The sequence below is a fragment of the Alternaria incomplexa genome (assembly GCF_024043165.1).
Source record: "Alternaria incomplexa strain BMP 0042 chromosome Unknown scaffold_1, whole genome shotgun sequence".
Lineage (NCBI taxonomy): Eukaryota > Fungi > Ascomycota > Dothideomycetes > Pleosporales > Pleosporaceae > Alternaria > Alternaria incomplexa.
In genome coordinates, this window is record NW_026249850.1 from 2,784,500 (window position 1) to 2,808,110 (window position 23,611).

Consider the following 23,611-nt stretch of genomic DNA (forward strand, 5'->3'; position numbering starts at 1 on the left):
AAGGTGGTGGAGCAGTGCGGAGGAAAGCTAGACCCTTGCAAGTCCGCGGGAATGGCTTGGCCAGCATCATAGGCCTAGATCGACGCGGGCATCGACTGCAACAACACCTCCATCTCCACGCGCCGGAGCTTCTCCAGGTCTCTACCACGCCCGCCGCAGCTCATGCCGCCAGCATGGCTGCGGAAAACACCCCCGACGAACCGCGTACGCCTGCGCGCGACCCTCAGCCCGTCGACAAGGTAGCCAGCGAAGCGAAAGCCAGCGCCGAGCACGACTCCGACGACGAGGACGACGAGGTCGAGGAAGAGCCCAAGCTCAAGTACAGCCGCCTGACAAGGGACTTGGGGCCCGTCTACCGCAATGGCGACGCGACAGCTACCTTCATGGTCGCGGGGGACAAGATGGTACGATCATAGCTCCATGCTTCACGCCCACGACAGGTGCACGCTGCCGAGTGAATGCTAAGATTGTACCTAGATAGTAGGAACCCACAATGGCAACATACATGCGCTGAGCATACCCTCGTTCCAAGTCCTCCGAACCTACAACGCGCATCCTGCTGCTTCCGTCACCGCACTCTCCGTATCGCCTCTACTAGCTTCCCAGCCCTTCGTACCTACAGCTTCAGACCTCCGCTCAGCAGACCAGACCAATGCATCGACCAGACGAACCGATTCTCCAGCAGGCAATGCATCCTCACCTCGGACGCCGCGTCAGGCCCAAGTGCCATTGACACCTTCCAATCAGATTTACATAGCTTCGTCATCTATCGATGGGCACGTATGTGTGTCTTCACTCATCGACCCCAAGGATGTCACGCTACGCAACTTTGGTCGCCCTGTACAGGCGGTGGCGCTGTCGCCTGACTACAAGAACGACCGCTCATACCTATCGGGAGGCTTGGCTGGCGAGCTTATCCACACAGTCGGAGGTCCAACGGGTGTGCGTTCCAATGCCAACACCAGCTCAGCATCGCAGACAGCTCAAGGATGGCTTGGAGCGATAGGACTAGGCGGGCACAGTGGAAAAGATACCGTTCTGCATGCAGGAGAAGGTACTATAACCGCCATCAAATGGTCTCTTTCTGGCAAATTTGTAGCCTGGTCCAATGAGCACGGCATTCGCATCATGCGCACCGATCTTCACCTCGATAGCGCTGAGTCCGAATATGCCTGGAAGAGGATTGGTTTCATCGAAAAGCCGAACCGTCGAATATGGCAAGAGATGGCTGGTGTGTGGAAGGCGCGCATAGAGTGGATTGACGATCGATCGCTTGAGTCTGACGACGATGCGATATTGAGCATGAACGGACATCACCTTGCCGATAAACCCGAGGCCACCTTACCACACAACCGCTCACCCCAGGCCACCAAGGACGCGAAGCCTCCGAAGAAGTTCGAAAAGCTCATCATAGGATGGGGGGATGCCGCATGGGTCGTTCACATACAGCCAGGTGGAGCTGGCGTCGGCCGCAACGTCGGTGAGAGATCGATCGGAAGCGCCGAGGTGGTCCATTTGTGCGTCCCTTTTCTCCTACTACCTACGTCTTGCTAACTAGATCTAGCCTTCGTTTCGACGACTGTATTGTTTCTGGCATTTCGCTCTATACCCCTTCTTTGCTTCTTGTTCTTGCATACCGGACACGCGACGACGATGACAATCCAGTCTCTGGGCCCGACACAACTCCCAGAGGGGGGCGACACCGTCGCACAAACGGTCTTTCTCCTGAGCTCAAACTCATTGATGCCGCGACCTCGGACGAGGTTGAAGTTGACTCTCTGACCGTCAGCCGATTCGAAAGCTTATCTGCTGCGGACTATCATTTGGGCACGCTGTATGTGCCACACCCCAAGACGATGACACCTGCACAAAGAAGTGCACTGGAAGCCATTGGTGGCGGGATATGGGATGTTGGCGCTGCTACCGCTCGCATATTCAGCTCTGGGGCAAGTGTGATGAACCTTCCCATCGGTTCTGATAAGCCGCCGTCGAGAGCGCCTTCCATGTCATCAGCAAGCGCTGGAAATGCTGCTGGCTCAATATCGGGCAAGCGCCAACAACAGGCACACCCAAACGCTGCAACCGCGGGTTTGAAGGTCTTCATACAGAGCCCCTATGACTGTGTACTGGCCATAAAACGAGAGCTGTCTGATCACTTCCAATGGGAACTCGAGCATGAAAACTACAAAGATGCGTGGGAGCTTCTGGAGGACCATCCCGAGATCATCGCGTCCGTGTCCCAGGCATCGTCAGACGGCTCAGATGCAGGTACCCCAACAAAGCAGCAGGGAAGCTTACACGAGTTCTTTGCCGATGACAGCGAATCTCAAACGACGCTGTCTGCTACAAAGGCGAACCAAAATTCTGCAGTCGAAAAAGAGAAGCGTCGTATTGGAGACCTCTGGGTACAACAGCTTGTTAGCGCTGGCGAATGGAAACAGGCAGGCAAAGTTGCTGGTCGCGTACTCGGCACCTCCACACGATGGGAACATTGGGTGTGGAAGTTTGCACAAACGAACCACTTCAACGAAATCTCACCTTATGTTCCAAAGAAGCCCATACAACCTCCACTACCTTCAATGGTATACGAAGTGATACTGGGCCACTACATCATACATGATCGCATACGCTTCAAGCATTTGCTCGAAGATTGGGATCCTGACCTGTTCGACATCAACAGTGTTATTGAGGCAATCAAGAGCAAACTCTCTGCCGGCGACGTCACGGAGGATTCTATCGAGGGCGACATACAAGGTCGAGACTGGCGGATATTGCAAGACGGTCTTGCGAAATTGTTCCTTGCCAGTGGTAGGCAAAGAGAGGCGCTACGCTGCTACATCCGCTTGCAAAATGCGGAAGCAGCAATGACTCTAATACGAGACTTTCACCTTGTAGAAGCCGTACGCGACGATATCCCGGGCTTCATCATGATGGGCGTCTCGAAAGAACAGATGAAGTCTGCGTCCACGAAATTAGAGGAGCTAGAAGAAGCGTCAGCGGAAGCCATCGACGTTCTCGTAGAGGAGGGCTGCCGGGGCACCATTCCCGCAAGTGACGTTGAAAGCCAACTGCAAGCGAAAGGCCCGTCGTTCAGACCATTCCTACACTTCTACCTACGAAAACTCTGGAAGCCAGAAACGCATGAGCGAACAGCCAAGACAGCTAAAGAGAGAGTGGCTGAGGATCGTCTAGCAGCCGACGGGAAGCTCGTTGCAGAAGAATTCGCGGATCTCATGGTGGAATTGTTCGCAGAGTACGATCGACCGCTGTTGATGGAGTACCTGCGCAAATCTCAAAGTTTTGATTTGAGCAAAGCTACCGCGGAGTGCGAGAGAAGAGAGTACACTCCAGAACTTGTGTAAGTCATTGGCTGTTGGCGCTACATCACTTTCCACGTTTGCTAACCTACTGTAGGCACATCCTCTCCAAGACCGGTCAAACCAAACGTGCTCTTTATCTGATCATTGAGAAGCTCTCCGACGTTAGCTTCGCTATTTCGTTCGCTAAAGAGCAAGATGATCCCGATCTTTGGAACGACTTGCTGGATTTTTCTATGGATAAGCCCCACTTCATCCGCGGTTTGCTTGAAGAGGTCGGAACAGCAATCGATCCAATCAAGCTCGTCCGCCGTATCCCTGAAGGCCTGGAAATCGAAGGGCTAAGGGATGGCATTGGTCGCATGGTGCGTGAGTATGAAATCCAACACTCTATATCAGAAGGTGTCGCAAGAGTCCTCCGGGGCGAGGTAGCAGCCGGTATGGACACGTTGCGTGCCGGTCAGAAACGGGGTGTCAAGTTCGAAGTCATGCCCTGTGACGGCGCGGGCCACGAAAAGCATCGCCATGCAAAAGGGCAGATCGACATTGAGTCTAAAGGCATCGACCCAGTCTCCGCGGCAAAGGCTACGGCTAAGGCAGACAAGAAGACTACTGCGGCATCTTCCACAACTAACGCACCGAACATCGACCCCGCCCCCACGGAAGCTCCTCAAGGCGAGGCACCGCCTGGCCATTGTGTAGGCTGCCACCGTCCTTTCACGCTTCCTACTGCCGAAGAAGAGACCGCCACCGTTGAGGGTGGCCCTATGCCATTGTCTCGCGACACGCTCGTGGGCTTTGCATGTGGTCACGTTTTCCACCTCACCTGCCTACTACCCAAGACAAGTGCCAGTGCCAGTGTTGCAGCTGGTCTACAACAGCAGCTCGCCACCGATGCCCAGGAAAGTGGTGGTAGATGGACAAGGAGTGTAGGCGCAAAGGTAGCGCATGCTCATGTCATCAAGAGTGCAGTTGGCCGGGGGTGTGTAGTATGTCGCGAGAAGGAAGTAGTCAGTGAAGAATGAAGATGATAGATGGTTGGATTGCTCGAGGCGGTGTATATATTAGAGATATTTGGACATTTGGACAGTACGGATGTGTACTGGGGTGAACCACATACTGTAACATTATATGACAAGTGATAGGCTTACGAGCGGAGCATTGCATTGAAGGCGTCGGAAGCCACTCACACGACTACGTATGTATGGGAATGTTGAATCAGCGTCCAATCAAACTGGGTTTCGACATTGTAATTCTGCCTGCTCTGCTGCTATCAGTCATTTTTGTTCGTCTTTTTGGGAAGTTTTGTCACATGGATCGATGGCTGCGCTACCATGGGCAAAGGGCGTGGAAGAGCACAAAGCTAGCCAGATGTCTCATAGTCCTACTCGACGATGTTTCCTGAAAAGGAGTGTTGGAAGAAGCTGTTGAAGACGGCGAGAAGGGCGCAGTGACATGCATGAGGGTGAGGGGTATGGAAGGGCGCGCACTTGACATCCTATCAGTATTACCAAATTCACGTGATGGACATTCTATCTGAACTGCACATCCGTGGATATATGGCTCCACATAGGTTGGAGATACTCTCACACACAACGGTCAACTTGGTAGAGTACGGACGATGGCATGCCCGCACGATAAGCGGGGTTGAGCCTATCAGATGCAGGGTGAAGCTCAGCGTCGCATTTTTTTCTGTCTTCAACTTCACACAAATGCTGCAACGATCACCAGAGCTCGATTGTGAAGAAGCACTCCATCGCGCTCACGACTTGGGGTTGTTCCAAGGTTACTGCCAGCGCATGTGTAACAACAGACTACCCTATACCCAAAGGAGTATCGGTGACGCACTAGCTAACGCCGGTGAATCTCCGGATGGTCAGTTGTTCGCATCAACACTCCAACAACCTCCCGTTTGCGCCTCTCTGCACAGCCCTCCGCAGCCTTCATCGCTGGAGAGGATGATTTTGGCAAGAGACCCGCGACTACGACATGGCATTTGAGGTGTCGTATGATCTCGAGAATGAGCAACAATTCTGGGATGGTGAGCGTGCCTGGCAACCCCACCAACAGCAGCCTCGACTAACACGCTACACAGAACTCGACGATATAGTCTCGACGCGCTGTCACCAGCACGACATTATCGACAACTCCCTCCGATCCTTCCTTAATGTTACCACCAACTATAGATGTACGCATCTCCGACCTCTGCCATGACCAGTGTTGACCACGATTAGCCGAATACCTCCAAACCGATTTCAGCGTTGCCAAATGCATATTTCGCATGCTCGAGGGCGAACTCTTCGCTTCCAACAAGGAATATGTGCGGCGGCAGATAATATATTGCCTCTTGCAGGTACGTTGGCGCATACCTTGGCCTCTGGCCGCTGGCTGAGCAAGGCTGACGAACATGATAGGAAGACGATAACCCTACTCTCCACATAGTCGCCGCATTCCTCCTATACGATGGCCGCAATAGCAAAGATGACGACATCTTTGACATGATGCACTCGGAGGGCACATTTGCTAGACTTGTTGAGTTGGTACAGACGCAGAGCGTGCAGGAGGAGACTACCGTGCATCAACTACTCCTCCAACTGCTTTACGAATCTTCACGAGTTCAACGATTGACGTGGGACGACTTCGGTATGGCAACAACATAACTAGTTTTCCTCTCCCCCAGAGCGACTGCTGACCCTGGATGTGTAGCGGCGGTGAATGACGCGTTCATCCTCTACCTGTTGGAGATCATAGAAGGTGCCTCTGATGATGCTGATGACCCTTATCACTATCCTGTGATACGTGTTTTGGTACGTCTGCAGACATATTCCATCGACTATTAGCTGACACTGAGACAGCTGGTTTTGAACGAGCAGTACCTTGTGGCCTCCACTAGCCGTCATACCGACGGCCGGCCTGGCATAACGAACAGGGTCATCAAAGCTATCTCGACGCATGGCTTGACATACAAGACTTTCGGATGCAATCTGATTCTCCTTCTGAACAGGGAGTCGGAGACATCCCTTCAGCTTCTAATTCTCAAAGTGCTTTATCTTCTGTTCGGCAACCCTTCTACTGCCGAATACTTTTATACCAACGATCTTCATGTCTTGGTCGATGTCATTCTCCGGAACCTCATAGATCTACCCCACGACTCAGCCGCGGCAAATGCATTACGACATACCTACCTCCGAGTTCTACACCCCATTCTTATGCACAGCCAGATCAGCAAGCCACCTCACTATAAGCGTGACGAGCTACTGCGGCTCCTTCATCTACTTGTCACCAGCGGCAACCATTTTGCACCCGTTGATGAGACTACCGTGCGACTTGTGAACCGATGCACCAGTGTGCACTGGTTACAGCCTCCAGCTGCTGCCGCTGGGGACGGCTCGGCCAACGGTCATAGTACCACACAGTCTCCAGTTGACCATGTGGCGAGTGGTCAAAAAGAGTACGCGCGACGAGCGCTGGGCATGACCGTGCAAGGTAGCAGCGAGAGTTCTACGAGCGTCTTGGAAATTGCAGGCCACACTGCGCAACCTGGTGTACAAACGCCGAGTATGTCGAAGGTGGCGCAGTAACACATTAGAATGTTCGGGGGCTTTGTTAAGCGACAGGCGTCTTGCAGTCATCATTACTGGTTACGTGGAGTCTGGAAATGTCCTTATCAGCGATTACAGATATCCACACATCAGTGGGGGCCTTTGCATACTTGCATGGACGGAGTCTGGGCATGTCTAGCGTTCTGTCACTGATCATGTATCTGGTTTCACTTTACGATCACATCGATGTCGTCGGGTGACGCGTCGCTATCTTCGATCTTGCTTGTCTCTAATGTATGTCATCAAACTGCTGTCATCTCCATCTACGTGATTGACGTAGCGCTTGAACAAGCAGATTGAAGTCTTGGTCGTGAGTCCTGAGCCACAGATTCCGTATAGCCAAGCAGCGATTCACGATTTAACTGTACATGCGCATCCAGACGCTTCACCGTCATATGACTGTTTCTAGCCCAAATGCGAATCCGATCTAGACTATAAATCTGTCCTCACTATACCGATCGGCATTGCGCAATGCAGCCAAGCTTGCCGCGCTACTTGGTATATGTACATCGACATCATGTACCTGCTCCCGAAACAGGAGACATCAAATGCCACCAACCACCTTCACGCATCAATATCTCTGGTGCGACGACCACGCACGGCGTAGTGCCTACCGGATACAGATTTCGCGCCGATGCCAATCTAATCATGTACCTTGGAGACCCTGGGCCCCGCTCTCACCGCAGGATGAGGTGCCGCGACAAGACGAGCGGATTGCTTGGCCTCCCGCTATATAGATGAGCCACAGCCGCTGCAAGTGCAATGCCAAGACTGTGAAGGAAGGTCAAGACGGAACGAGGGAATTCTGCATCGCTTGTTTGGGCTAAGGCTTGCTTGTTGTCTATCCTCGAGGGGGGCATGTACTTCTCGGCTTGGGCATTCCGGTGGTAGCTCAGCAGGTGTATCATTGTGGAGGTCCATCAGAGCCGCTCTTCTGGGACAAGTCTTGGAAGTTGTGCTAGACTTGTTACGACTTTGGGAATCTGGTTCGCTTTCCATTCTACCGAAATGCCAAGAACGTAGACGACCGCATCGAAATGGCATCGACGTTGATCAGCAGCATACTAGACTACCCCAGAGATGCTAACATGACTCTCATCTCTTCCCCAGATGCGTTGGTGGTCAGTGTGACTTCCGCTCAAAGCGCCACGGCCATGTAACTACCCCGATTTTCCCCCGTTACATCGCCCGCCATGGCACGCATCTTGTGTTCCACAGCAAAAGCTCTCTCATCCCGTTTGGGACTCTACTAATTCTGTGTTTTCCGGCTATCTGTTCGGGTAACATTGCACGCGTCCGCCGAACGTACCAGATTCACAAACAACTGTGGAACCAGCGCAGCGTACAGATGACCACACCTCCCAGCATACCCATTACGAACCAAATCATCCAATATCGTGGTCCCCAAGTGCCAAGATACCGGAATCTCGGCCCATGCGTTTCGACCGCAAGATCAAAAGGTGGATGCGATAAGTGCGGTAATGCAGGGATGGTCTTAATCATCCCAAGATATTGAGGCTGGTCTTCAGCCTCCCACCTGGCATCTGACTAGTGCTTCTTTGATGCGAGATGGAATGCAAGTGATGGAATAATACTGCTATGGGTAAATATTGCGCATATGCGCAAGGTTTTACCGGCACCCCACAGGCATCTGCTCCTTGCTGCAACGAAGCAATGCCTTGAACCTGGGCGTTGGCACTCTGGGTGGGCTTGCGTGCATTCCATTCTTGGGCTGACGACGTCGGTGTTCCTCTCCGTTCTGTTCCGAGACGAGACATCAGTGGCCTACGAACACGGGTGTAAGCATGTGCACATTGCCAATATACCGTCTCCAGTCTTTTGAGTACCTGAGATACTACACATTCCTTAGCAGGACGAAGAATGTGTGGCCTTGCGTCGTCCCAAGACCCGGTCTCGACCACGGAACTCGAGCGCTGCCAACGAAAAGGTTCGATGTTTGGCTATGTGTCACCACCTCAACGTTCGGTACCACAGAAACGTCAGGAACCGGCCATTGTTCTCGAAGCACAAGATCGCCTGGCCAGAATTTGCGCATAGATGCTGAAAGCTACTACAGCGCATCGCGGGCTTTGTCGATCGATTGCTGCCATTCCGATGCAGTGGTAGACCAAAGGTGGCTGAGTACATTCACGACACACCACGCCAACGAGAATGCGACACGTCCATGTATGTCATCAAGGAGAATTAGGCACCGGCCCAGCTGCCTTTCCCAAGAAGACATAGTACGCTAACACTGCCTTCGAAGCAACACTAACGAAGTCGTACATGAGCGCTTCTAAACCTTCGCACCGCGGAACTTACTCCTTCGAAAATGCGAAACGCAGCTTCTGCACATCGATCAAGTTCCAGATTGCGATCTTCACAGAACCGGGATCTACAGGACGTGCTTTTGCGGAAGTTCAAACTGCCGAGCCGGAACAGTGATCAATTTGAACCATTGCGACGGGACTTGATGATGAACTCGTGATGTGTGCACGTAATTTGAGGGGTTTATCTTGTCCGTGGGGCGCTTACAGCGTGGCAGCCCAAATGTGACGGAATGGAATGGTGTGGAAACTTGAGCAAGTGGAGCGGTGAAGGACCGCGCGGGACATCTGGATTCTCGGAAGCAGGCGGCGCGCTCTTTCTAGAGTAACATGTCCAGACGATGTATCACAATCGATGATGAGAGTCAAAGTTGAAAATCATGGTTTTGGTTCTATGCGTTATAGCTCGTAAACTGATGCTCAACCCTGATCGAGGGAGCTCCCTGCGCCTACGTTTGCCTTGGATCGTAATTCAAGACGGAAAGTTTTGGTCGGTGGGAACCCTCGATGTCCTCTGTGAAGAAAGTCTAGCAGAAAATAGTACCGAAAGCGGCTGAACATGTATTGAGCCCAAAGCAAGAAATGAAGAACCCTTTCGCGCTAAGACGAATGTAAAGCAGTCATAACCTCGTTAGGTGATGCTCCAGACGCCTTGCAGAAAACACAAACAAGGAAATAACACAAATATCAAGCCACCGAGTATAGGGGAAGCTGCTAAACCATCCTGCCAGCATCATTTTGGGTGTCAGAAGAAGTACGCAGTGAGCCTGCGTTGCTGGGCACTCGGGTAGGGGCCTGTGATAGAGGGTCAGGTGAATTGGGGTCACTGGCCCTGCGCTTCTCGGTTGTCTCAGCTTTACTCAGTCTGCGCGCGATTGCCTCCTTCGCATGTTCGCCGTTGTCGCATGGTAGATACCACCGGGATACGGCCATGCAGATACATGAGAGCATCAGGTTGGCACCGGACCACATCTGGACGGTGATGTAGGTGTTGTATTGTGTGATGAGATGACCAGCAATGACGGGACCGGCGAGAGCTGGGATGGCAGCAAATGTGTACATCATACCAGTCCAGTGACCAAGCTTCTTCTTTGCGAAGTGAGTAGTGCCAGGCGCGGTGTAGGAGCAGTTGAGAATGTTGCCGATGGACGCAGGAGGAAGGCCGATAACCATGCCGGAGAAGATACCGAAGACGACGCAGAAGGCAATAGCATCGGTCTCTGATCCAGCTAGTGTCCAGAGAACCAGTGTGAGCATAGATGCGGTGAACTGGGAGCCGATGTGCATGTTGAGGGCGCCGACCTTGTCCGAGAAGTGAGCGAGGAGCATCCGTCCGACAGTCGAAGCTCCGTTCATGATGACTAGGAGCCAGAAGGTTTGAAGGGGTTTGTCGGTCGTGTCGGCAGGGCTTACTGATGAGCCGGTACGGTCGCGGGTGCCAAAGCCACGCACTGATGCCCACTACACATTGTTAGCTACAAGCATGAGAAACAGTGTAGGAATACTGACCTCTTCAAGGTTGAAGAAGACTGGGTAGAAACCAAAGAACATAAAGGCCACGGCTGCAGTGAACCAGCACCAAGCCTTGTTCTTGAAGGCCTCGGTATCGAACCAAGTCCTCAGCTTGCCCCAACTCTTCGGCTCGTGGTGCTCGTGGGCTGGGTCTGGAGTGCAGAAGATGAAAGAGTAGATGCAGGTCACTGAGGTGAGAGTCGCGACATAGCGTACTGCATTGTTGAAACCGACCGATTGAATCAGGAAGCGGAGCATGCTGGGGTAGATCACGCCTGCTACACTGGCACCGCAGGCGACATAGCCTACAGCTAGACCTCTGCGCTTGGGAAACCATGTTGAAGCAACTGGGAGAGAGTCAGTACAGGCAATTCACGGGATCAATCACCACTCACCTTGAGAGCTGGAGACAAAGAAGGTTCCCATGCCCAAGCCCACTACGAGGCCTTGGGTTGCCCAGATTGGACCGAAGCTTCCAATGGCCTCAACATCGCTGGGGTGTGCGACAGAGAGCATGAAAAGCCCAAAGGGCACAAGGAAAGTGCCACAGCCGATGACTTTGCGTGAGTGCCCCGCATCCAAGAGGCGTCCAACGACGTTGGAAAGCAGGAGCACAATGAAGGACTGAGTCGATCCGATCAGGTTCAGTTCGAGCTGGTCAACACCTCGCAGTGAGTGGCCCACATAGTACGAAGACCACGTGCCGTAGGCGTTGACAAGACCCCACGAGTTGAACATGAGAAAGAAGCAGCCCAGCAGACAGGCATAGGCACGCCATGACTGCGGCCAGTTGGGTTCGTCAAGTGTGTCAACACTGGCATGTCGGGATTCGTCTCGCATCGAATTGGTCGCAGTTGGTGCTTCGGAGAGTGGCAGCGTTCCTTCGCTGTACTGCCGACTCTCCTTGTATGAAGATTTGGTAGGTGGCATGTTGGCGGTGTTTACTGAAGGTGCGGGCCGTGAGGTGAAGGTGGAAGGAGCGATCAGTTATCTGAAAAGGTGTTTGACGATGACGCGATAAGATGCTCAACACGGATAGCACGTGTTGGAGGGGAAGCGCTCAAATGGACGCACTGGTGAAAAGGTACGGAAACGATCAACTGTCAAAGCGGCGGAGATGAGGGTATAAGTACGGTACTCATGTGGAAGCAGGCATGGGATATGGGGAACGAGCCCAAGGCTTAGATTGATAGAGGGTTCTTTTACGGCTCCACTTCGTTAAGCACGCGCGTAACCCCCATGTAGAATGTGGCTGGCTCCTCCCATAGTGACGTGGTAGTCAAACGGGTCGTGTAATGGGGCAATGGCAGTAGCAACGCACAAGCAACGCAAGGGTGCAAGCCCAAGAGAAGCCAAGGCAATACGGGCGTCTGAACTCCGCCGGCAGCAGGGTATACTTCATTACTCTGTTAGATGGTTCAAATGCCCGGCGGCCCAAAGGTTTAGTGCGCCGCGTTAATCCGGTGTGAGAGCGATCGGCGGTCGTGGATTCTCCGGAGCATCTCGCGTTTGGACTTCCCCACGCTTACTCGTTGTCGTGAAAACATGCCAACCATGCCGGCTCCAAGGGAGGCATGCTTTGTCTCTAGTGACCTCATTTGTTACAAAGCTGGGCATCGCCACCCCTTCTTCCTCAACGTGCGTAACAACAAACGGGATTGGAACGCACTGGGCAAGACTACCACGGTACGTAGACGCCGCATGCCCTATCCCACAAGCGCGTGTGCGGATGTCGAGATTGCTCATAGGCTGTGCGTTCTTGGCTTGTTCCACCAAAACGAAGTTGCCGGTGGGCATAGACATCTGGTAGGCGATTATAGGGGTTGAGGCGCCTGACAAGGTTGGGTGAAATAGCGGAGCGGGCCCTCGACCCTTGGCGTAGTATCAGCGGGCGAGATGTGATGAGTGATGAGGCTCGATTGGGTCGGCATGCCAAGAATGTGCTCGAGTAGTGATGTACGAATTCCGCCTTGGCCGGCCCAGTTATATTGCAAGGGTCAAGAATGAGTACTCTCGCGGTGACACCGCTGAGGATGCTACGACTCTGGGCAGTCTCTCCAGCAGAGCGGATGCAACAGCCGACGGTCTGAGTGAAAGCGCGCAAGCCGGTCCAGAATATCGGCGTTGCAAGCTCGGCGACACTGCCGACGAGGGTTGAGTGTTAGGCGCAACATGTCGAGTACATGACAGGCAAGTCGCGCTAAAGTTGGCAGTGTAACAAGATCAGCGGGCCGGTGCGGTTCGTTGCTTCGTTATCTTGAGTTTCAACACAGCCACAACCGCTTCAGAGGTATGCCCAGGGATCGACGGCTAGGGCGTTTTGCCAAGTATCAACACCCACGCTGGCTTCGATGCTTGCTTCTTCCCGCCGCCGCGATGAAGCCGTATCATATTGAGAGGGTTATCAGACAGTGCGGGTGTGGCTGCAGCAAACTCGTCACCGTGCCTTGCGATGACTCGTTTCAGCCACGCGCAACTGTCGGCGCGAATGGCCGCTGGGGTGCATTTTCTGTTGACAGACGACGCGCGGAGGGTGGATTCGAACGTTCCGAAAGAGCATAGATGGAGTTGGGGTAAAGAAGCGGAGGAGGAGTCAGGACTGGGGATCAGCGACGCTACCTCCAGAGAGTTTGCTCTGCCAAGCCAGGTGTCGGCCGTGGCAATTACGCGTTCTGGCAACCCTCGCCCAGCATCGACCCGATCCAGCGTCGAGACGAGCCCCAGGCACTATTTCTAATCAGATCTGGAAACAAATCCAAGCCCGACATCTTCCTAGGTCTGTGCAGATCTCCCCTGTCGGGAGGTGCCCAAGAGCCGAGAAGAAACAAAGAAGCATCCCGCGCAGAGCTGCGCTGCACGTTACGCAAACAACAACGACAAAAGACAATGTTATCTCGTCTCAGACTTCTTAGTCGCGTGGTTTGCTAAACGTCCGATGTGCATTTTGCCACGGGAGCGGTCAATTGGTAGCTTCACTCCGCTGTGACGGCTAGTTTCTTGTAATGATGGCGAGGTCCATGCTGAGTTCCCGCGGACTCCATCAGCTACGTCAGGCGCGTTCCACAAAAGGCCCATGGGGACGCGGACTTTCGAAAACCGGGGACTTCTTTAACGTTCTCACGAAGTTCTTCCGGAGCCGGACGTTGAGCAGTGGATATCGTCATGCGTAGTACTCTGCCGTGTCACTACATGGTGCCGCAGTCTCTCCGCACAGCGTCCCCATGTCATGATTCAGCTGTCGAGGGTTGGTTGACCTTCTGGGTTGGTTGGATAAGGCATCCGCGTCTCGTCCGATAAGCAGCTTTGACAGCGGCTGCGGCGTTAGGCTTCGATCGCAGCTTCACGGGTAGATACTCGGGGGTTCCAACAGGTTCTGACTGCCGACAGTCTTCGCCTGGTGTTGTCAGCGACGGCCGAACATGCTGGGTCGCTACCCAGGTACCGCACGGTGATGGTTTTGCGGAAGCGCGCTCATCCGGAGTCTCATTCAACAATCGACAATTCAATGAGCTGGGATCAGCTCTCGACAATCTCGTGTCCATACTCTAATCTGACAGAATCCATTATCTGGAATCCATTAGTCCATGTTTTGTTCGGTGCGGGCCAGCAGTCAGGCTCCCGGTACTTCCACTGTGCATAGTGACGCCAAGCCCTCCACTGAAACGAAAACTCACTCAGAAAATATTCCTGTCCACTCCTCTCTTCCGAACCACCCACAATCCAGCCCCTGAAAGTCTGTTTTGGATGCTCAGCGATAGCGCTGTGGAAAAAACAAGCAAATACGAGCGGAACGCCACGGCGAACGAAGGGAACGAATCCTTGTGGCGGCATGCAGTTTCCGTGTGTCAACGTCAGGCCACTTGGAGAACCAAGTCCGAGACGCGATCCCGCACCCACAAAGTCGCAGATTCGAAGCGAGGACCACCAGGGCGGAGCGGAGAGCGGAACGTGATAAAATGAAGAAGAGATGATGTTGCGATACCTGCCTCAGATCATTCTTGTCATCTGCTGGGCACAACTGGGCAGGGCCGAATCGCCACGTTGTTAGAGCTCCGACAGCTGCTCCGTCTTGGAAACGACAAGACGGCACCCAAGGCCGACAGCCGCCGCATTCCATGTCGAACACCAGTTCGAGTCGAGCCGCCACACATAGCGGGCGTCGAGGCGGAGCGGAAAGCCCAGCGCCGCTCGTGGCGTTGAGTTTCGAGTCGCGCGAAAAGGGGTTTCATGCGGCACGAATCCACGACTCGCAAACATGTAATATTCGGGCACACATGTCAGCGCAGAAGATGTCTGAGCAGTGTGCAGAGGCCTTGGGTTGGGCACTGTCGTGCTTTTCTTCCAAGACTTGGTACCTAAGGCAGCTCAATGCGGCGGGCAACAAGCAAGGAGCGTCAGGCATGCCCATGGCTATGGTGTCAGAGCGCAGTCCCCGAGAGTACCGCGAGATCCATACGGGCACAATAAACTCAATCTTGGGTTCATCAAAAGGTACCCTCAGGTAGGTGCGTCCGCGGCGCAATCAAACGTCCCGGGGGTAAGCATGGTGTCTCTACGAGACCAGCAACTGAAAACCAACACCTAGTCGGCATTCAGCACCAAATGTGACAACAATAAAATCCCACCGTAGATTATATCAGAAGTCAGCTAAGGCAGGCAATGTCTGCTGGGAGGCCTATCGTAATATACGCCAGGTAAGGGAGGCTCCTTCAAGGGCAATGAGAAGTCGCAAATCCGTGACTAGTGTCCTCTTTCCTTCAAATCAATAGTCTTTTCCTACGTCTTCGCCGAGTCCGTTTTTCTCATCTCATAGCGACCTGCAGTCATGTTTTCGCGTACTCAGACACACTCACGCCACCTTCGGGCAAATCCGAGCCAACTCACAATGTTGCCGTTCTCTCCGGGCGAAACCGCTAACAAGTCCAGAGACTATCGGAGTCAATCTGCTTCTTCACGATATCCACATCCATCGCCTATCCGAGCATTATACGTGGATATGGACAGCACATACCTAGCAATACGTTCGGAGTTGCACGTGTGCAAGTACGCAGGGTCGAATGAAAGGTGTTGAGGGGACCCGAAACATCGCCGACCGACGCGCGTATGATTACTTGAGGAAAACAAGACGCTGACAAAACGGCCAGAAAAGCCGCGATTTGACCAAGAGTGCGCTCTGAAGACAGAGTGAGCTTTGGTGGATATGTAGGTTAGGTGCGTAATTCCATCCTGCCACACAATCTATTTCACGACGTATTTGTCTTCACGTTTGGTCGTTGTCTTATCATCACGTTGCTACATTAGAGAAGCTTCAGATGAATTCCACGTTCAAGTTATGGAGTGGTGAATTCGCGAGACCATGTTGCGTTCACTTCACCAACCAGGATGCCGTTGTAACAAGAACGAAATACATATTGATAGAATGGAATCTAGCACACCACGTCGCCAGTGGAAGTCTTCATGTAGAACGGCTGTCATTGCTCTAGCTATAAATACAGTTCGCTAGACGCTACCTTCAAAACGCCATGCTCCGGGGATCAAAGATTACTATGCCATGTTTGCAATCAAGAAGAGCAAGAATAAAAAGACAAACCCCCCAGTGCCATTGGTTCGGCGCATGGAGGCAGAGCTGCAGATGGCCCATGACCAAATCGCTCGAGGTAGAGTCATGACCAGGCGTGCGCCGTGACTCAAACGCCCTTGATAGCAACGGTGCGCTCGCTGTTCAGCTTATCCGCATTCCGGTCGTGGCTCTCCTTCTTGCAGTCCTCGAGTCCGACACACTTGTGGTCCTCGAGCATGCGATGACGGCTGCAGTGTCGGCCTTCGCAGAAGCCGCAGTCGCCGACGATGGGCTGGGCGCGGTCCTTGCAGTCCTTGAAGGAGCAGCGGACCTTCTTGGGGGGCATTCCGCCGCGCAGAGGGAGGGCGAGATGGAGGGTGGAATTGGGCCCGATGGCGTAATCAGCCAGGGTGGTGTCGGGTGACGAGAGGTGCTTGCCGGCGTGGACGATGCGCAGGTCCGAGGGAGCGGAGAGGTTGGTGCGGAGGGCGAGCAGAGAGCGCAGCGTGCTTATGGATGTATTTGAAGGGATTGTGAGGGGAATTGCTGTGCACAGTGTTAGCCCTTGCCGTGACTTCATGATGCGCCTGGTTCCGAGCCTCGGAACGGTGGCGGCGACGACTTACTGTTGCTGCCGGACACGGTCTTGACGAAGATCTGCATCGTCTCCTCGGCTTCCGAGCTGGACGAGCTGATGCTGCTGATGCTGGACGAGCGGCGCATGGTGACGGTGTAGAGACGGTGTAGAGAAGGTGTAGAGACGTTGGTGGAAGCAGTGGTTTGGGAGAGTTGTGAGGGAGCCCTGGGTGAGGCTGGGGTGCTCGGCGAGTAGTGATGACGCTGCGGCGCGGCTAGATAACGGCGATAGTCGACGGGGTAGAGAACAGCGTGTACGAGAGGCGACAAGGTGCGTGGTATGACTAAGAGTGAATGGTTCAGCAGCAGCAGGTGTGGGTGATAGATGGAGATCAAGCAGGTGAAGGTGACGCAGACCGCTTCTTAAAGAAAGGCAGATGGAGCCCCATGCTGTCACTGGTGCCTCCACGGCTTGGTCCGACCGATGGCACTGCCAAACTGTACACGACTCGAGCCGATATGCGTTCGCAGCGCGTCTTTGCCTCCCCGATGCAGGGCGGCGGCGACTAGCCGAACTTCTTCCATGGTATTCCATATCCATCACCATCACCAACCTCTCACAGTCTCGCCCATCAACCCGCTGCTTTTGTCGCCAGTCTTGCCTTTGCCAGAACAACGACGTCTCACGTGTCCGATGCGGTCGTGCATATACTCGCACCCCATCCCTCGCCCGAGTTGCCTTTTGCATGTGACACGTATCGCGCGTCCGGTCTGTCTGCCACTTGTGAAATGCAATCTAGATCGCGTCTCATGCATACCCTCGCTTGTTGCCGCTTTCAGACGTGTAACACGTGGACGACAGCGCCTGGCATTCTGCTGTGCCGGATGAGGCGTTGAGCCCGGCCTGCGCCAGTGTTTACGATTGGCCCTCGTCGTGGCGCGTGCATGACGGCTATGCGCTGTGTGAGGCTGCACGACTATCGTCATAAAACAACGACACGCATCCTTGGTGTTGAGTATCGCCGCCTCGCGTCGATTGGACATGCTTCGTTACGACATATGCACAAGGCCTAATGCTCCGACTCGCTGCGGCCCTGCCGTTGATCATCTGGAGTCATGCAATCATCCGCCCATCATCTATCGTCTGTGCCACTACCGCTTGGATCGGTGCGCGGTCAGAACCTTGGTACTGGAGACACGTCCATCGATTTGTAGGCCTGCATGGTCAAACACGTCCAAACATGGGCTTTCCCCGCGCATACGTTATTTCCGTCATGTCACAGCATCGCCGTTGCTTCTAGAAGCGTTTCACAATCTTCTGCGCCGCTTTAGAGTTTGTACTTGTGCATCTTGGGTTGTTCGGCGTGGCAAGTGCCGCCATGCACCAAATATCAATACGCTACTAGTATACACCGCTTCCAACACGAGCCTACAACATACTCTTGGGGAAGTCCTTCATCGCCTGCCGTACACCCAAGTCGCTGAGAATCTCCTCGGTACCTCCAAGAATAGCATCAAACTTATATGTGCGGTGGAACTGCTCAATCACCCGGCCCATACCACCTTGCGTAATTCCGCGACCTCCGAAGATGTTGACGGCTTCATCTGCGATTTCGTGTGCAGAGCGGGTGGCGAATGACTTGAGTAGGCCAATAGGTCCACCAAGCAGCTTCGATTGCTGAGCGTACGACATGTGCGTCATCTGGTAGGCAATAGATTCTAGCCATGCTTGGTTGGCCTCGACGTGTGAGATCATCTTTGCAAGCCTGGAGTATTGTCAGTAGCGTTCAATCGGATTTAGCTCCTGGAATGCAAGCGAGGGAATGTGGCGGGGTCTCATCCCACGGATGCACCGGTGGGACAAGAAGGCTATCTTTGGAGGCAATACTCACTTCTGGCGGATGGTGGGTTGCTCTATCAACTTCTTCCCAAAGACAATCCGCTGGTTGCACCACTTCAGACACTCCTCAACAACGGTTCGCGATTGTCGGATGACGGCGCATGCCATCATAAACCTCTCGTGATTGAAGTTGGACATGATAACGACGAAGCCCTGATGCTCTTTGCCCAACAGGTGGTCTACTGGTACCTTCACATCATTGAACTCTACGTATGCGGTGCCGGCGGTGGTGGAGTAGCTCGTCTTGATCAGCTTGGTCTCGACGGCCTCGTCGCGCTCGATGAGCAGGACAGAGAAGCCCTTGTCGGTCTTGCAGCCTGTGACGAAGTAGTCGCTGAACATTCCGTTGGTGATCCACTTCTTTGTGCCTCGTACGATGTAGTGCTTGCCGTCTGGCGTCAAGGTTGCAGTAGTCCTGATTCCGGCGACATCTGATCCTGCAAAAGCCTCGGTGATGGCCAAGCACATCTTCTTCTTGCCGCTCAGCACCTCGTGGACCACGCGCGTCTTCAGCTCAGATTCAGGCATCCACTGCAAGACAGCTGTCAAGCTGATGGTCATGCCTGCCATGTTGCCGTCTTGGAAGCCACGCGCGTTGGCGCGTACACCTTCCTGTGCCTGGATAAGATCATGGAGGTAGTCAAACTCCTCACCCTTGACGACACCCATCAGGTTCTTGCCGTGAAGATGCTTTCCAGGCCCAAGGCGCATAGCTAGCATGTCGTTCGCCGCCATCTTGTCGATCAACTCCTGGCTGATGTATGTACCATCCTTCTCCTTTTGTTGCGCCTCGGGCGTGACGTGTGTGTCGACGAACTTGCGGACCTCCTTCTGCAGCGCGCGATGGCTCTCCTTGAAGTAGGGACTCTTGAACTGCGGTCGCAACCACAATGGCTCCGCGTATGGCACTGGGCTCAGGTCGCCAGGCTTTCCGACAATCACTTCGGACTTCTCGCCCTCGATGGTGCCGATGCATAGCTCCTGATACTTGTCAAGGACCTCCTGTCGGTGTAGGTTGTAGAACGCCGTCGTCGCATCTTGGCCGGCTACTTGCTCGAGCACGACGGAGCCGCCAGGGTGGGCATCGACGAACTCGCTGAGGTCGTAGACTTTGTGGTCGATGATGCACCAGAGGTCTTCGGGCGTGTTGTGCGAGGCGACCGAATCGCGGGTGAGGGAGGCGTGAGGCATGTCGACGGTGTGTGGGAAGGAGGCGACGGGTGGAGGAAGGTACGACCTGATGCGTGGCAAGAGGACGTTTAAGGGACCGTAGGACGAAAGGAGAGCGAACAGCAGACGCGACTACATTATGGGTCTCTAGACGTTTGGCCTCGGTCTACGAGATGAGCTAGTCCTCTCCGCGCAGCGCTCCGTCTTTGTGTGGAGCAAGAGCGCCTGCCTGCAGACAACGTCTGGGGAAGATGCCGAGGCAGAAAGTAATCGCCTCTCCAACACCGCCCATTGGTTGTAGAATTCTCGCGGCAGTCCAGCGGCAACCACACTTCCTCTGTTCTCTCTAACTGCACCTTTGTTTCTTTGGTTTCGTCCATGCGACACGCCACCGACTGTGCTTTTAACTCCAGCTAATCACAGCCAAAACATTCGTCACGCATCCAGAAGCTCGATTGTCCAGCACAGTCTTCACACGCATCCATCTCTCGACATTGTGCAACGCACCAAGGAACACTGTATCGTTACTCAAGTACCTCTATCTCGCCAAGGTGTCAAGTGACTCTTCGATTACAAATGTATAGTATACGTCAAGACCTCGGTGAGCTTGACTTGGCTGTGCGAATACTAGTCGCCTCTGGAACCCGTTAGTCAATTGATCACTGCCACTAGATCGGCCACCGTGCCATCTTCTGAGACGCGATCCGTGGGTCTCTGTACGTACTTCCATCTTGAACCTTTTTGCGATCTGGTACTAGCAGAATAGGTATCACATTTTTTTCTTCGCAGCGAAACACTATCTACACGACGACTTCACAGTTTATTCTACGTACTATGACAGCTTCCGTGGAATCTTCTAACCAATATATTTGGACTTACTAGGCGGGTGCAAAGATGATCATAGACGTCGGAGATCGCGCCTTGATGGATGTTCTCCATGACATTCCCGTATCTCTATCAAACATTTGCATTACCTCCAGGCCCGCTTCATACCGACAAGAACGTATCTTCGAAGGGAGGAAGTAGTATTGAGGCGTAGTCGTGTCGCTCAGAAGCATGATGATATGCCACCAGATCTCCAGTCGCAGAAGGGACGAAATGGGGAATTGTAAAGACTGGATTATCAGTAGGGTCAACACACGATCTTGATCACTGCTATTGTGGCATAACTCGCAGAGGTGCCAAAAATGAGGTCGTTTGCGATAGGACATGCGAAGCACAGGTATCCAATGATTTCTCTTTGGGGACATTCAACGCAAATAACCTGGTCTCTTGCACTGGATTGTATCATGAGCTCCAAAGTCCGCAAAGTGTCTTCTAGATACGAACCAGTTGCATATGGAAATGATGAATGTTTCGACGAATAACGTTAAAAGTTGCTATCAGAATCTAGAGAAAAGTTAGTAGTAGATACTACAGACCCATCTTACCTAGGTACCTAGTCCTCCGTCGACAAGCTCTCCAAGTCCCACGCATCTCCATCCTCCTCTCGCCATACCAAAGCGTGTTGTTTCCCCATCAGATCATCGCCCTAAGAAAATTAGTGTTGGTGAAAGCAAACTCATCCGCGTCGTGCCCCTCACTCCTCACCCATCTCAACAGAAAAAAATGTTTGCCCCTCCACCCCTCCTTCAACATCCCCGCCATGCCCCTCGTTTGCTTCCTCGTTTGCCCTTCTGCCCTCTGCCCCTCCAATAGTGCCGTAATCGACAACACTTTGCTCAACTTGCCCAATCTGGTAACGTCACGCTGTCGCTCCCGACGCTGCGCGAGTGAAGGGCGCTATCTTGCCAATTTCTGCTCCATATATACGTCCCATCACTTTATTCTCGTCGCAAATTTAAGATCCTAGAGATTCCCTTGAACAGAAGCTGTCGTGTGTCGAAATCGCGATAGCCGTTGTGCGATCCCGCGCCAACGCATCTCTAAGTTTGTTTCGATTCATGCATTTGCATAGACAATTTCAAACCGAGCAGAGTACGCAACAACCGAGGAAGCTTGCTCTGTACTTTGCGAGTCTTCTCTCACGTGTGCCCGTGCCTAGATAATGCTTCAAACATGTTCAAAGGGCAAGTGCACTTATCGACTTGGTCATGAGAATTATAGTATTTGGGTATCTCTCGTGTTCATACCGACGACAAACAAATATATCTACACGTCTATAGTAGCTCCTGAACATCGTCTAACTGTCTTGAAAGTAATCTATAGTCGTAAGCGAATTGGCTGTCGCCCTCATGCGCCGTCTCAGCCCTTGAATTTCGCCAGCGCCTTCCTCAGTTCATCCTCCCTCTTCCCAAGCACAGGCAGACCTCTATCTACACAAGCTCTCTCGAGCTCTTGCTTCCCGAGAGCTGCCCATCCGCCATCGCGTTCAATCAACTTGTCGTCCGTCTTCAAATACTCCAACTTCTTCCTGACATTGCGCTGCAACAGGAACTTGGGGGCTGTGACAGGAAGCCAGTCGAACAGCGCCGGATAGCAGTCGAGTTGTGCGGCGGTAAGCGAGAGTTCAAAGAGTGTCATCTCGTTCCAGTTCTTCGTGGTGACTGGCATGACTTGTCCACTCTTTGGCAGGGTTACAGAAGGCGTGTCAGAAGATGTGCTGCCAATAGGTGGTCGATCCCTGCTCATCAGTCGCATGGCGTCTAGAGCGATCCTTCTTAGCCGGTCTTGTCGCTTGTCTTCGCGCTTGCGTAACGCGCGCTGGACCTGCTGGGGTATCCGGCATGCCTCTGGAATGACGGGCGTGATGTACATAACAACGAGTGGTAACCACTCTCCAAGTAACAAGACCAAGAAGCCGAACGCTGGCAATCTCAAAGTGTCTAGCCTACTCCTTTGCACAATCTGCCATTCTGCCCTTGACAAAACCTCGGTTATATCTTTGTTGGGTGTTTGAGCGGCCTTTTGGCGCAGCGTCTTTGCAAGTTTGGATGTTTGCCGGACATGCGATATGCCCGTTTTGTAGAAAGTAAGGTATGCGCGACCGGCGCGATATAGCCACTTGACGACGTTCTGCTCTGGTGTTCGTGCGGGAACAGATATATCGGGGGCGTATGTGAACGGTGGTGGGTTCAGTTTCTCTTTCGCTCGCAGTGTGGGGACGGTTGTGGCTTTCGAGGTGGGTGTTTGCGCGGGAACGAGAGGGGGGGACTGAGGCTTTCTGGGAGAAGTTGTCTTCGTGGGTGTAGTCGTCTTGGTTGCTTTGGCGGGAGAAGGTGGCATGGCCCCGCCATATCCTGTGGTTTTCCCCGGCGCCGCTGTGGATGAGGCATACGCCCTCTTTTGTGTCTCCCATCGTTTTGCAAGAATCCTCCTCTGTGTGGTATTCCTCGATCCATCATGCCACGTCTGACTTCCTAATGCCGGCGCAATGGCACGCATGTGTACACCGCGGCGGCATTGTAGGTTTGCGACGACACCATTCAATCGCGCCGGTACGACCAAGGTAGAAAACATCAGCAGTGGTTTCCTGATCGGGTGGTTAGGGACGTGACTCTGCGAATGCTGAAGCAGCCGCTGAGCGAGGGCGGGCTCTAGTGGTGACGTTTCTCATTCGTAGGCAAAGAAAAAACTGGGTCAAGCTGATCCCTGTCCGCGCGCCTCCGCCCACGCGACACGATGTCATCACACCTCGTGTTTGCACT

At 53.4% G+C, this 23,611-nt stretch overlaps 5 protein-coding genes across 5 annotated transcripts; 2 read left to right on the plus strand and 3 right to left on the minus strand.

Moving 5' to 3' along the window:
- Window positions 1–173: 173 nt before the first annotated feature.
- Window positions 174–4,342, plus strand: J4E90_000996 (uncharacterized protein; the record flags this gene model as incomplete). Its single annotated transcript, XM_051430589.1, has 4 exons — window positions 174–404; window positions 478–1,517; window positions 1,565–3,358; window positions 3,415–4,342. The coding sequence occupies 4 exons, from the start codon at window positions 174–176 to the stop codon at window positions 4,340–4,342; spliced, it is 3,993 nt and encodes a 1,330-aa protein (XP_051296076.1).
- A 964-nt stretch (window positions 4,343–5,306) lies between these two features.
- J4E90_000997 (uncharacterized protein) lies at window positions 5,307–6,898 on the plus strand (the record flags this gene model as incomplete). The annotated part of the gene is made up of 6 exons (XM_051430590.1): window positions 5,307–5,358; window positions 5,413–5,505; window positions 5,552–5,670; window positions 5,732–5,960; window positions 6,024–6,124; window positions 6,173–6,898. The coding sequence occupies 6 exons, from the start codon at window positions 5,307–5,309 to the stop codon at window positions 6,896–6,898; spliced, it is 1,320 nt and encodes a 439-aa protein (XP_051296077.1).
- Window positions 6,899–9,960: 3,062 nt separating this feature from the next.
- Window positions 9,961–11,688, minus strand: J4E90_000998 (uncharacterized protein; the record flags this gene model as incomplete). Its single annotated transcript, XM_051430591.1, has 3 exons — window positions 9,961–10,707; window positions 10,756–11,105; window positions 11,154–11,688. The coding sequence occupies 3 exons, from the start codon at window positions 11,686–11,688 to the stop codon at window positions 9,961–9,963; spliced, it is 1,632 nt and encodes a 543-aa protein (XP_051296078.1).
- Window positions 11,689–16,445: 4,757 nt separating this feature from the next.
- On the minus strand, window positions 16,446–17,041 carry J4E90_000999 (uncharacterized protein; the record flags this gene model as incomplete). The annotated part of the gene is made up of 2 exons (XM_051430592.1): window positions 16,446–16,864; window positions 16,945–17,041. 2 exons carry the CDS (start codon window positions 17,039–17,041, stop codon window positions 16,446–16,448), a joined length of 516 nt encoding a protein of 171 aa, XP_051296079.1.
- A 5,167-nt stretch (window positions 17,042–22,208) lies between these two features.
- Window positions 22,209–23,189, minus strand: J4E90_001000 (uncharacterized protein; the record flags this gene model as incomplete). Its single annotated transcript, XM_051430593.1, has 1 exon — window positions 22,209–23,189. The coding sequence occupies one exon, from the start codon at window positions 23,187–23,189 to the stop codon at window positions 22,209–22,211; it is 981 nt and encodes a 326-aa protein (XP_051296080.1).
- Between the last annotated feature and the right edge of the window lie 422 nt (window positions 23,190–23,611).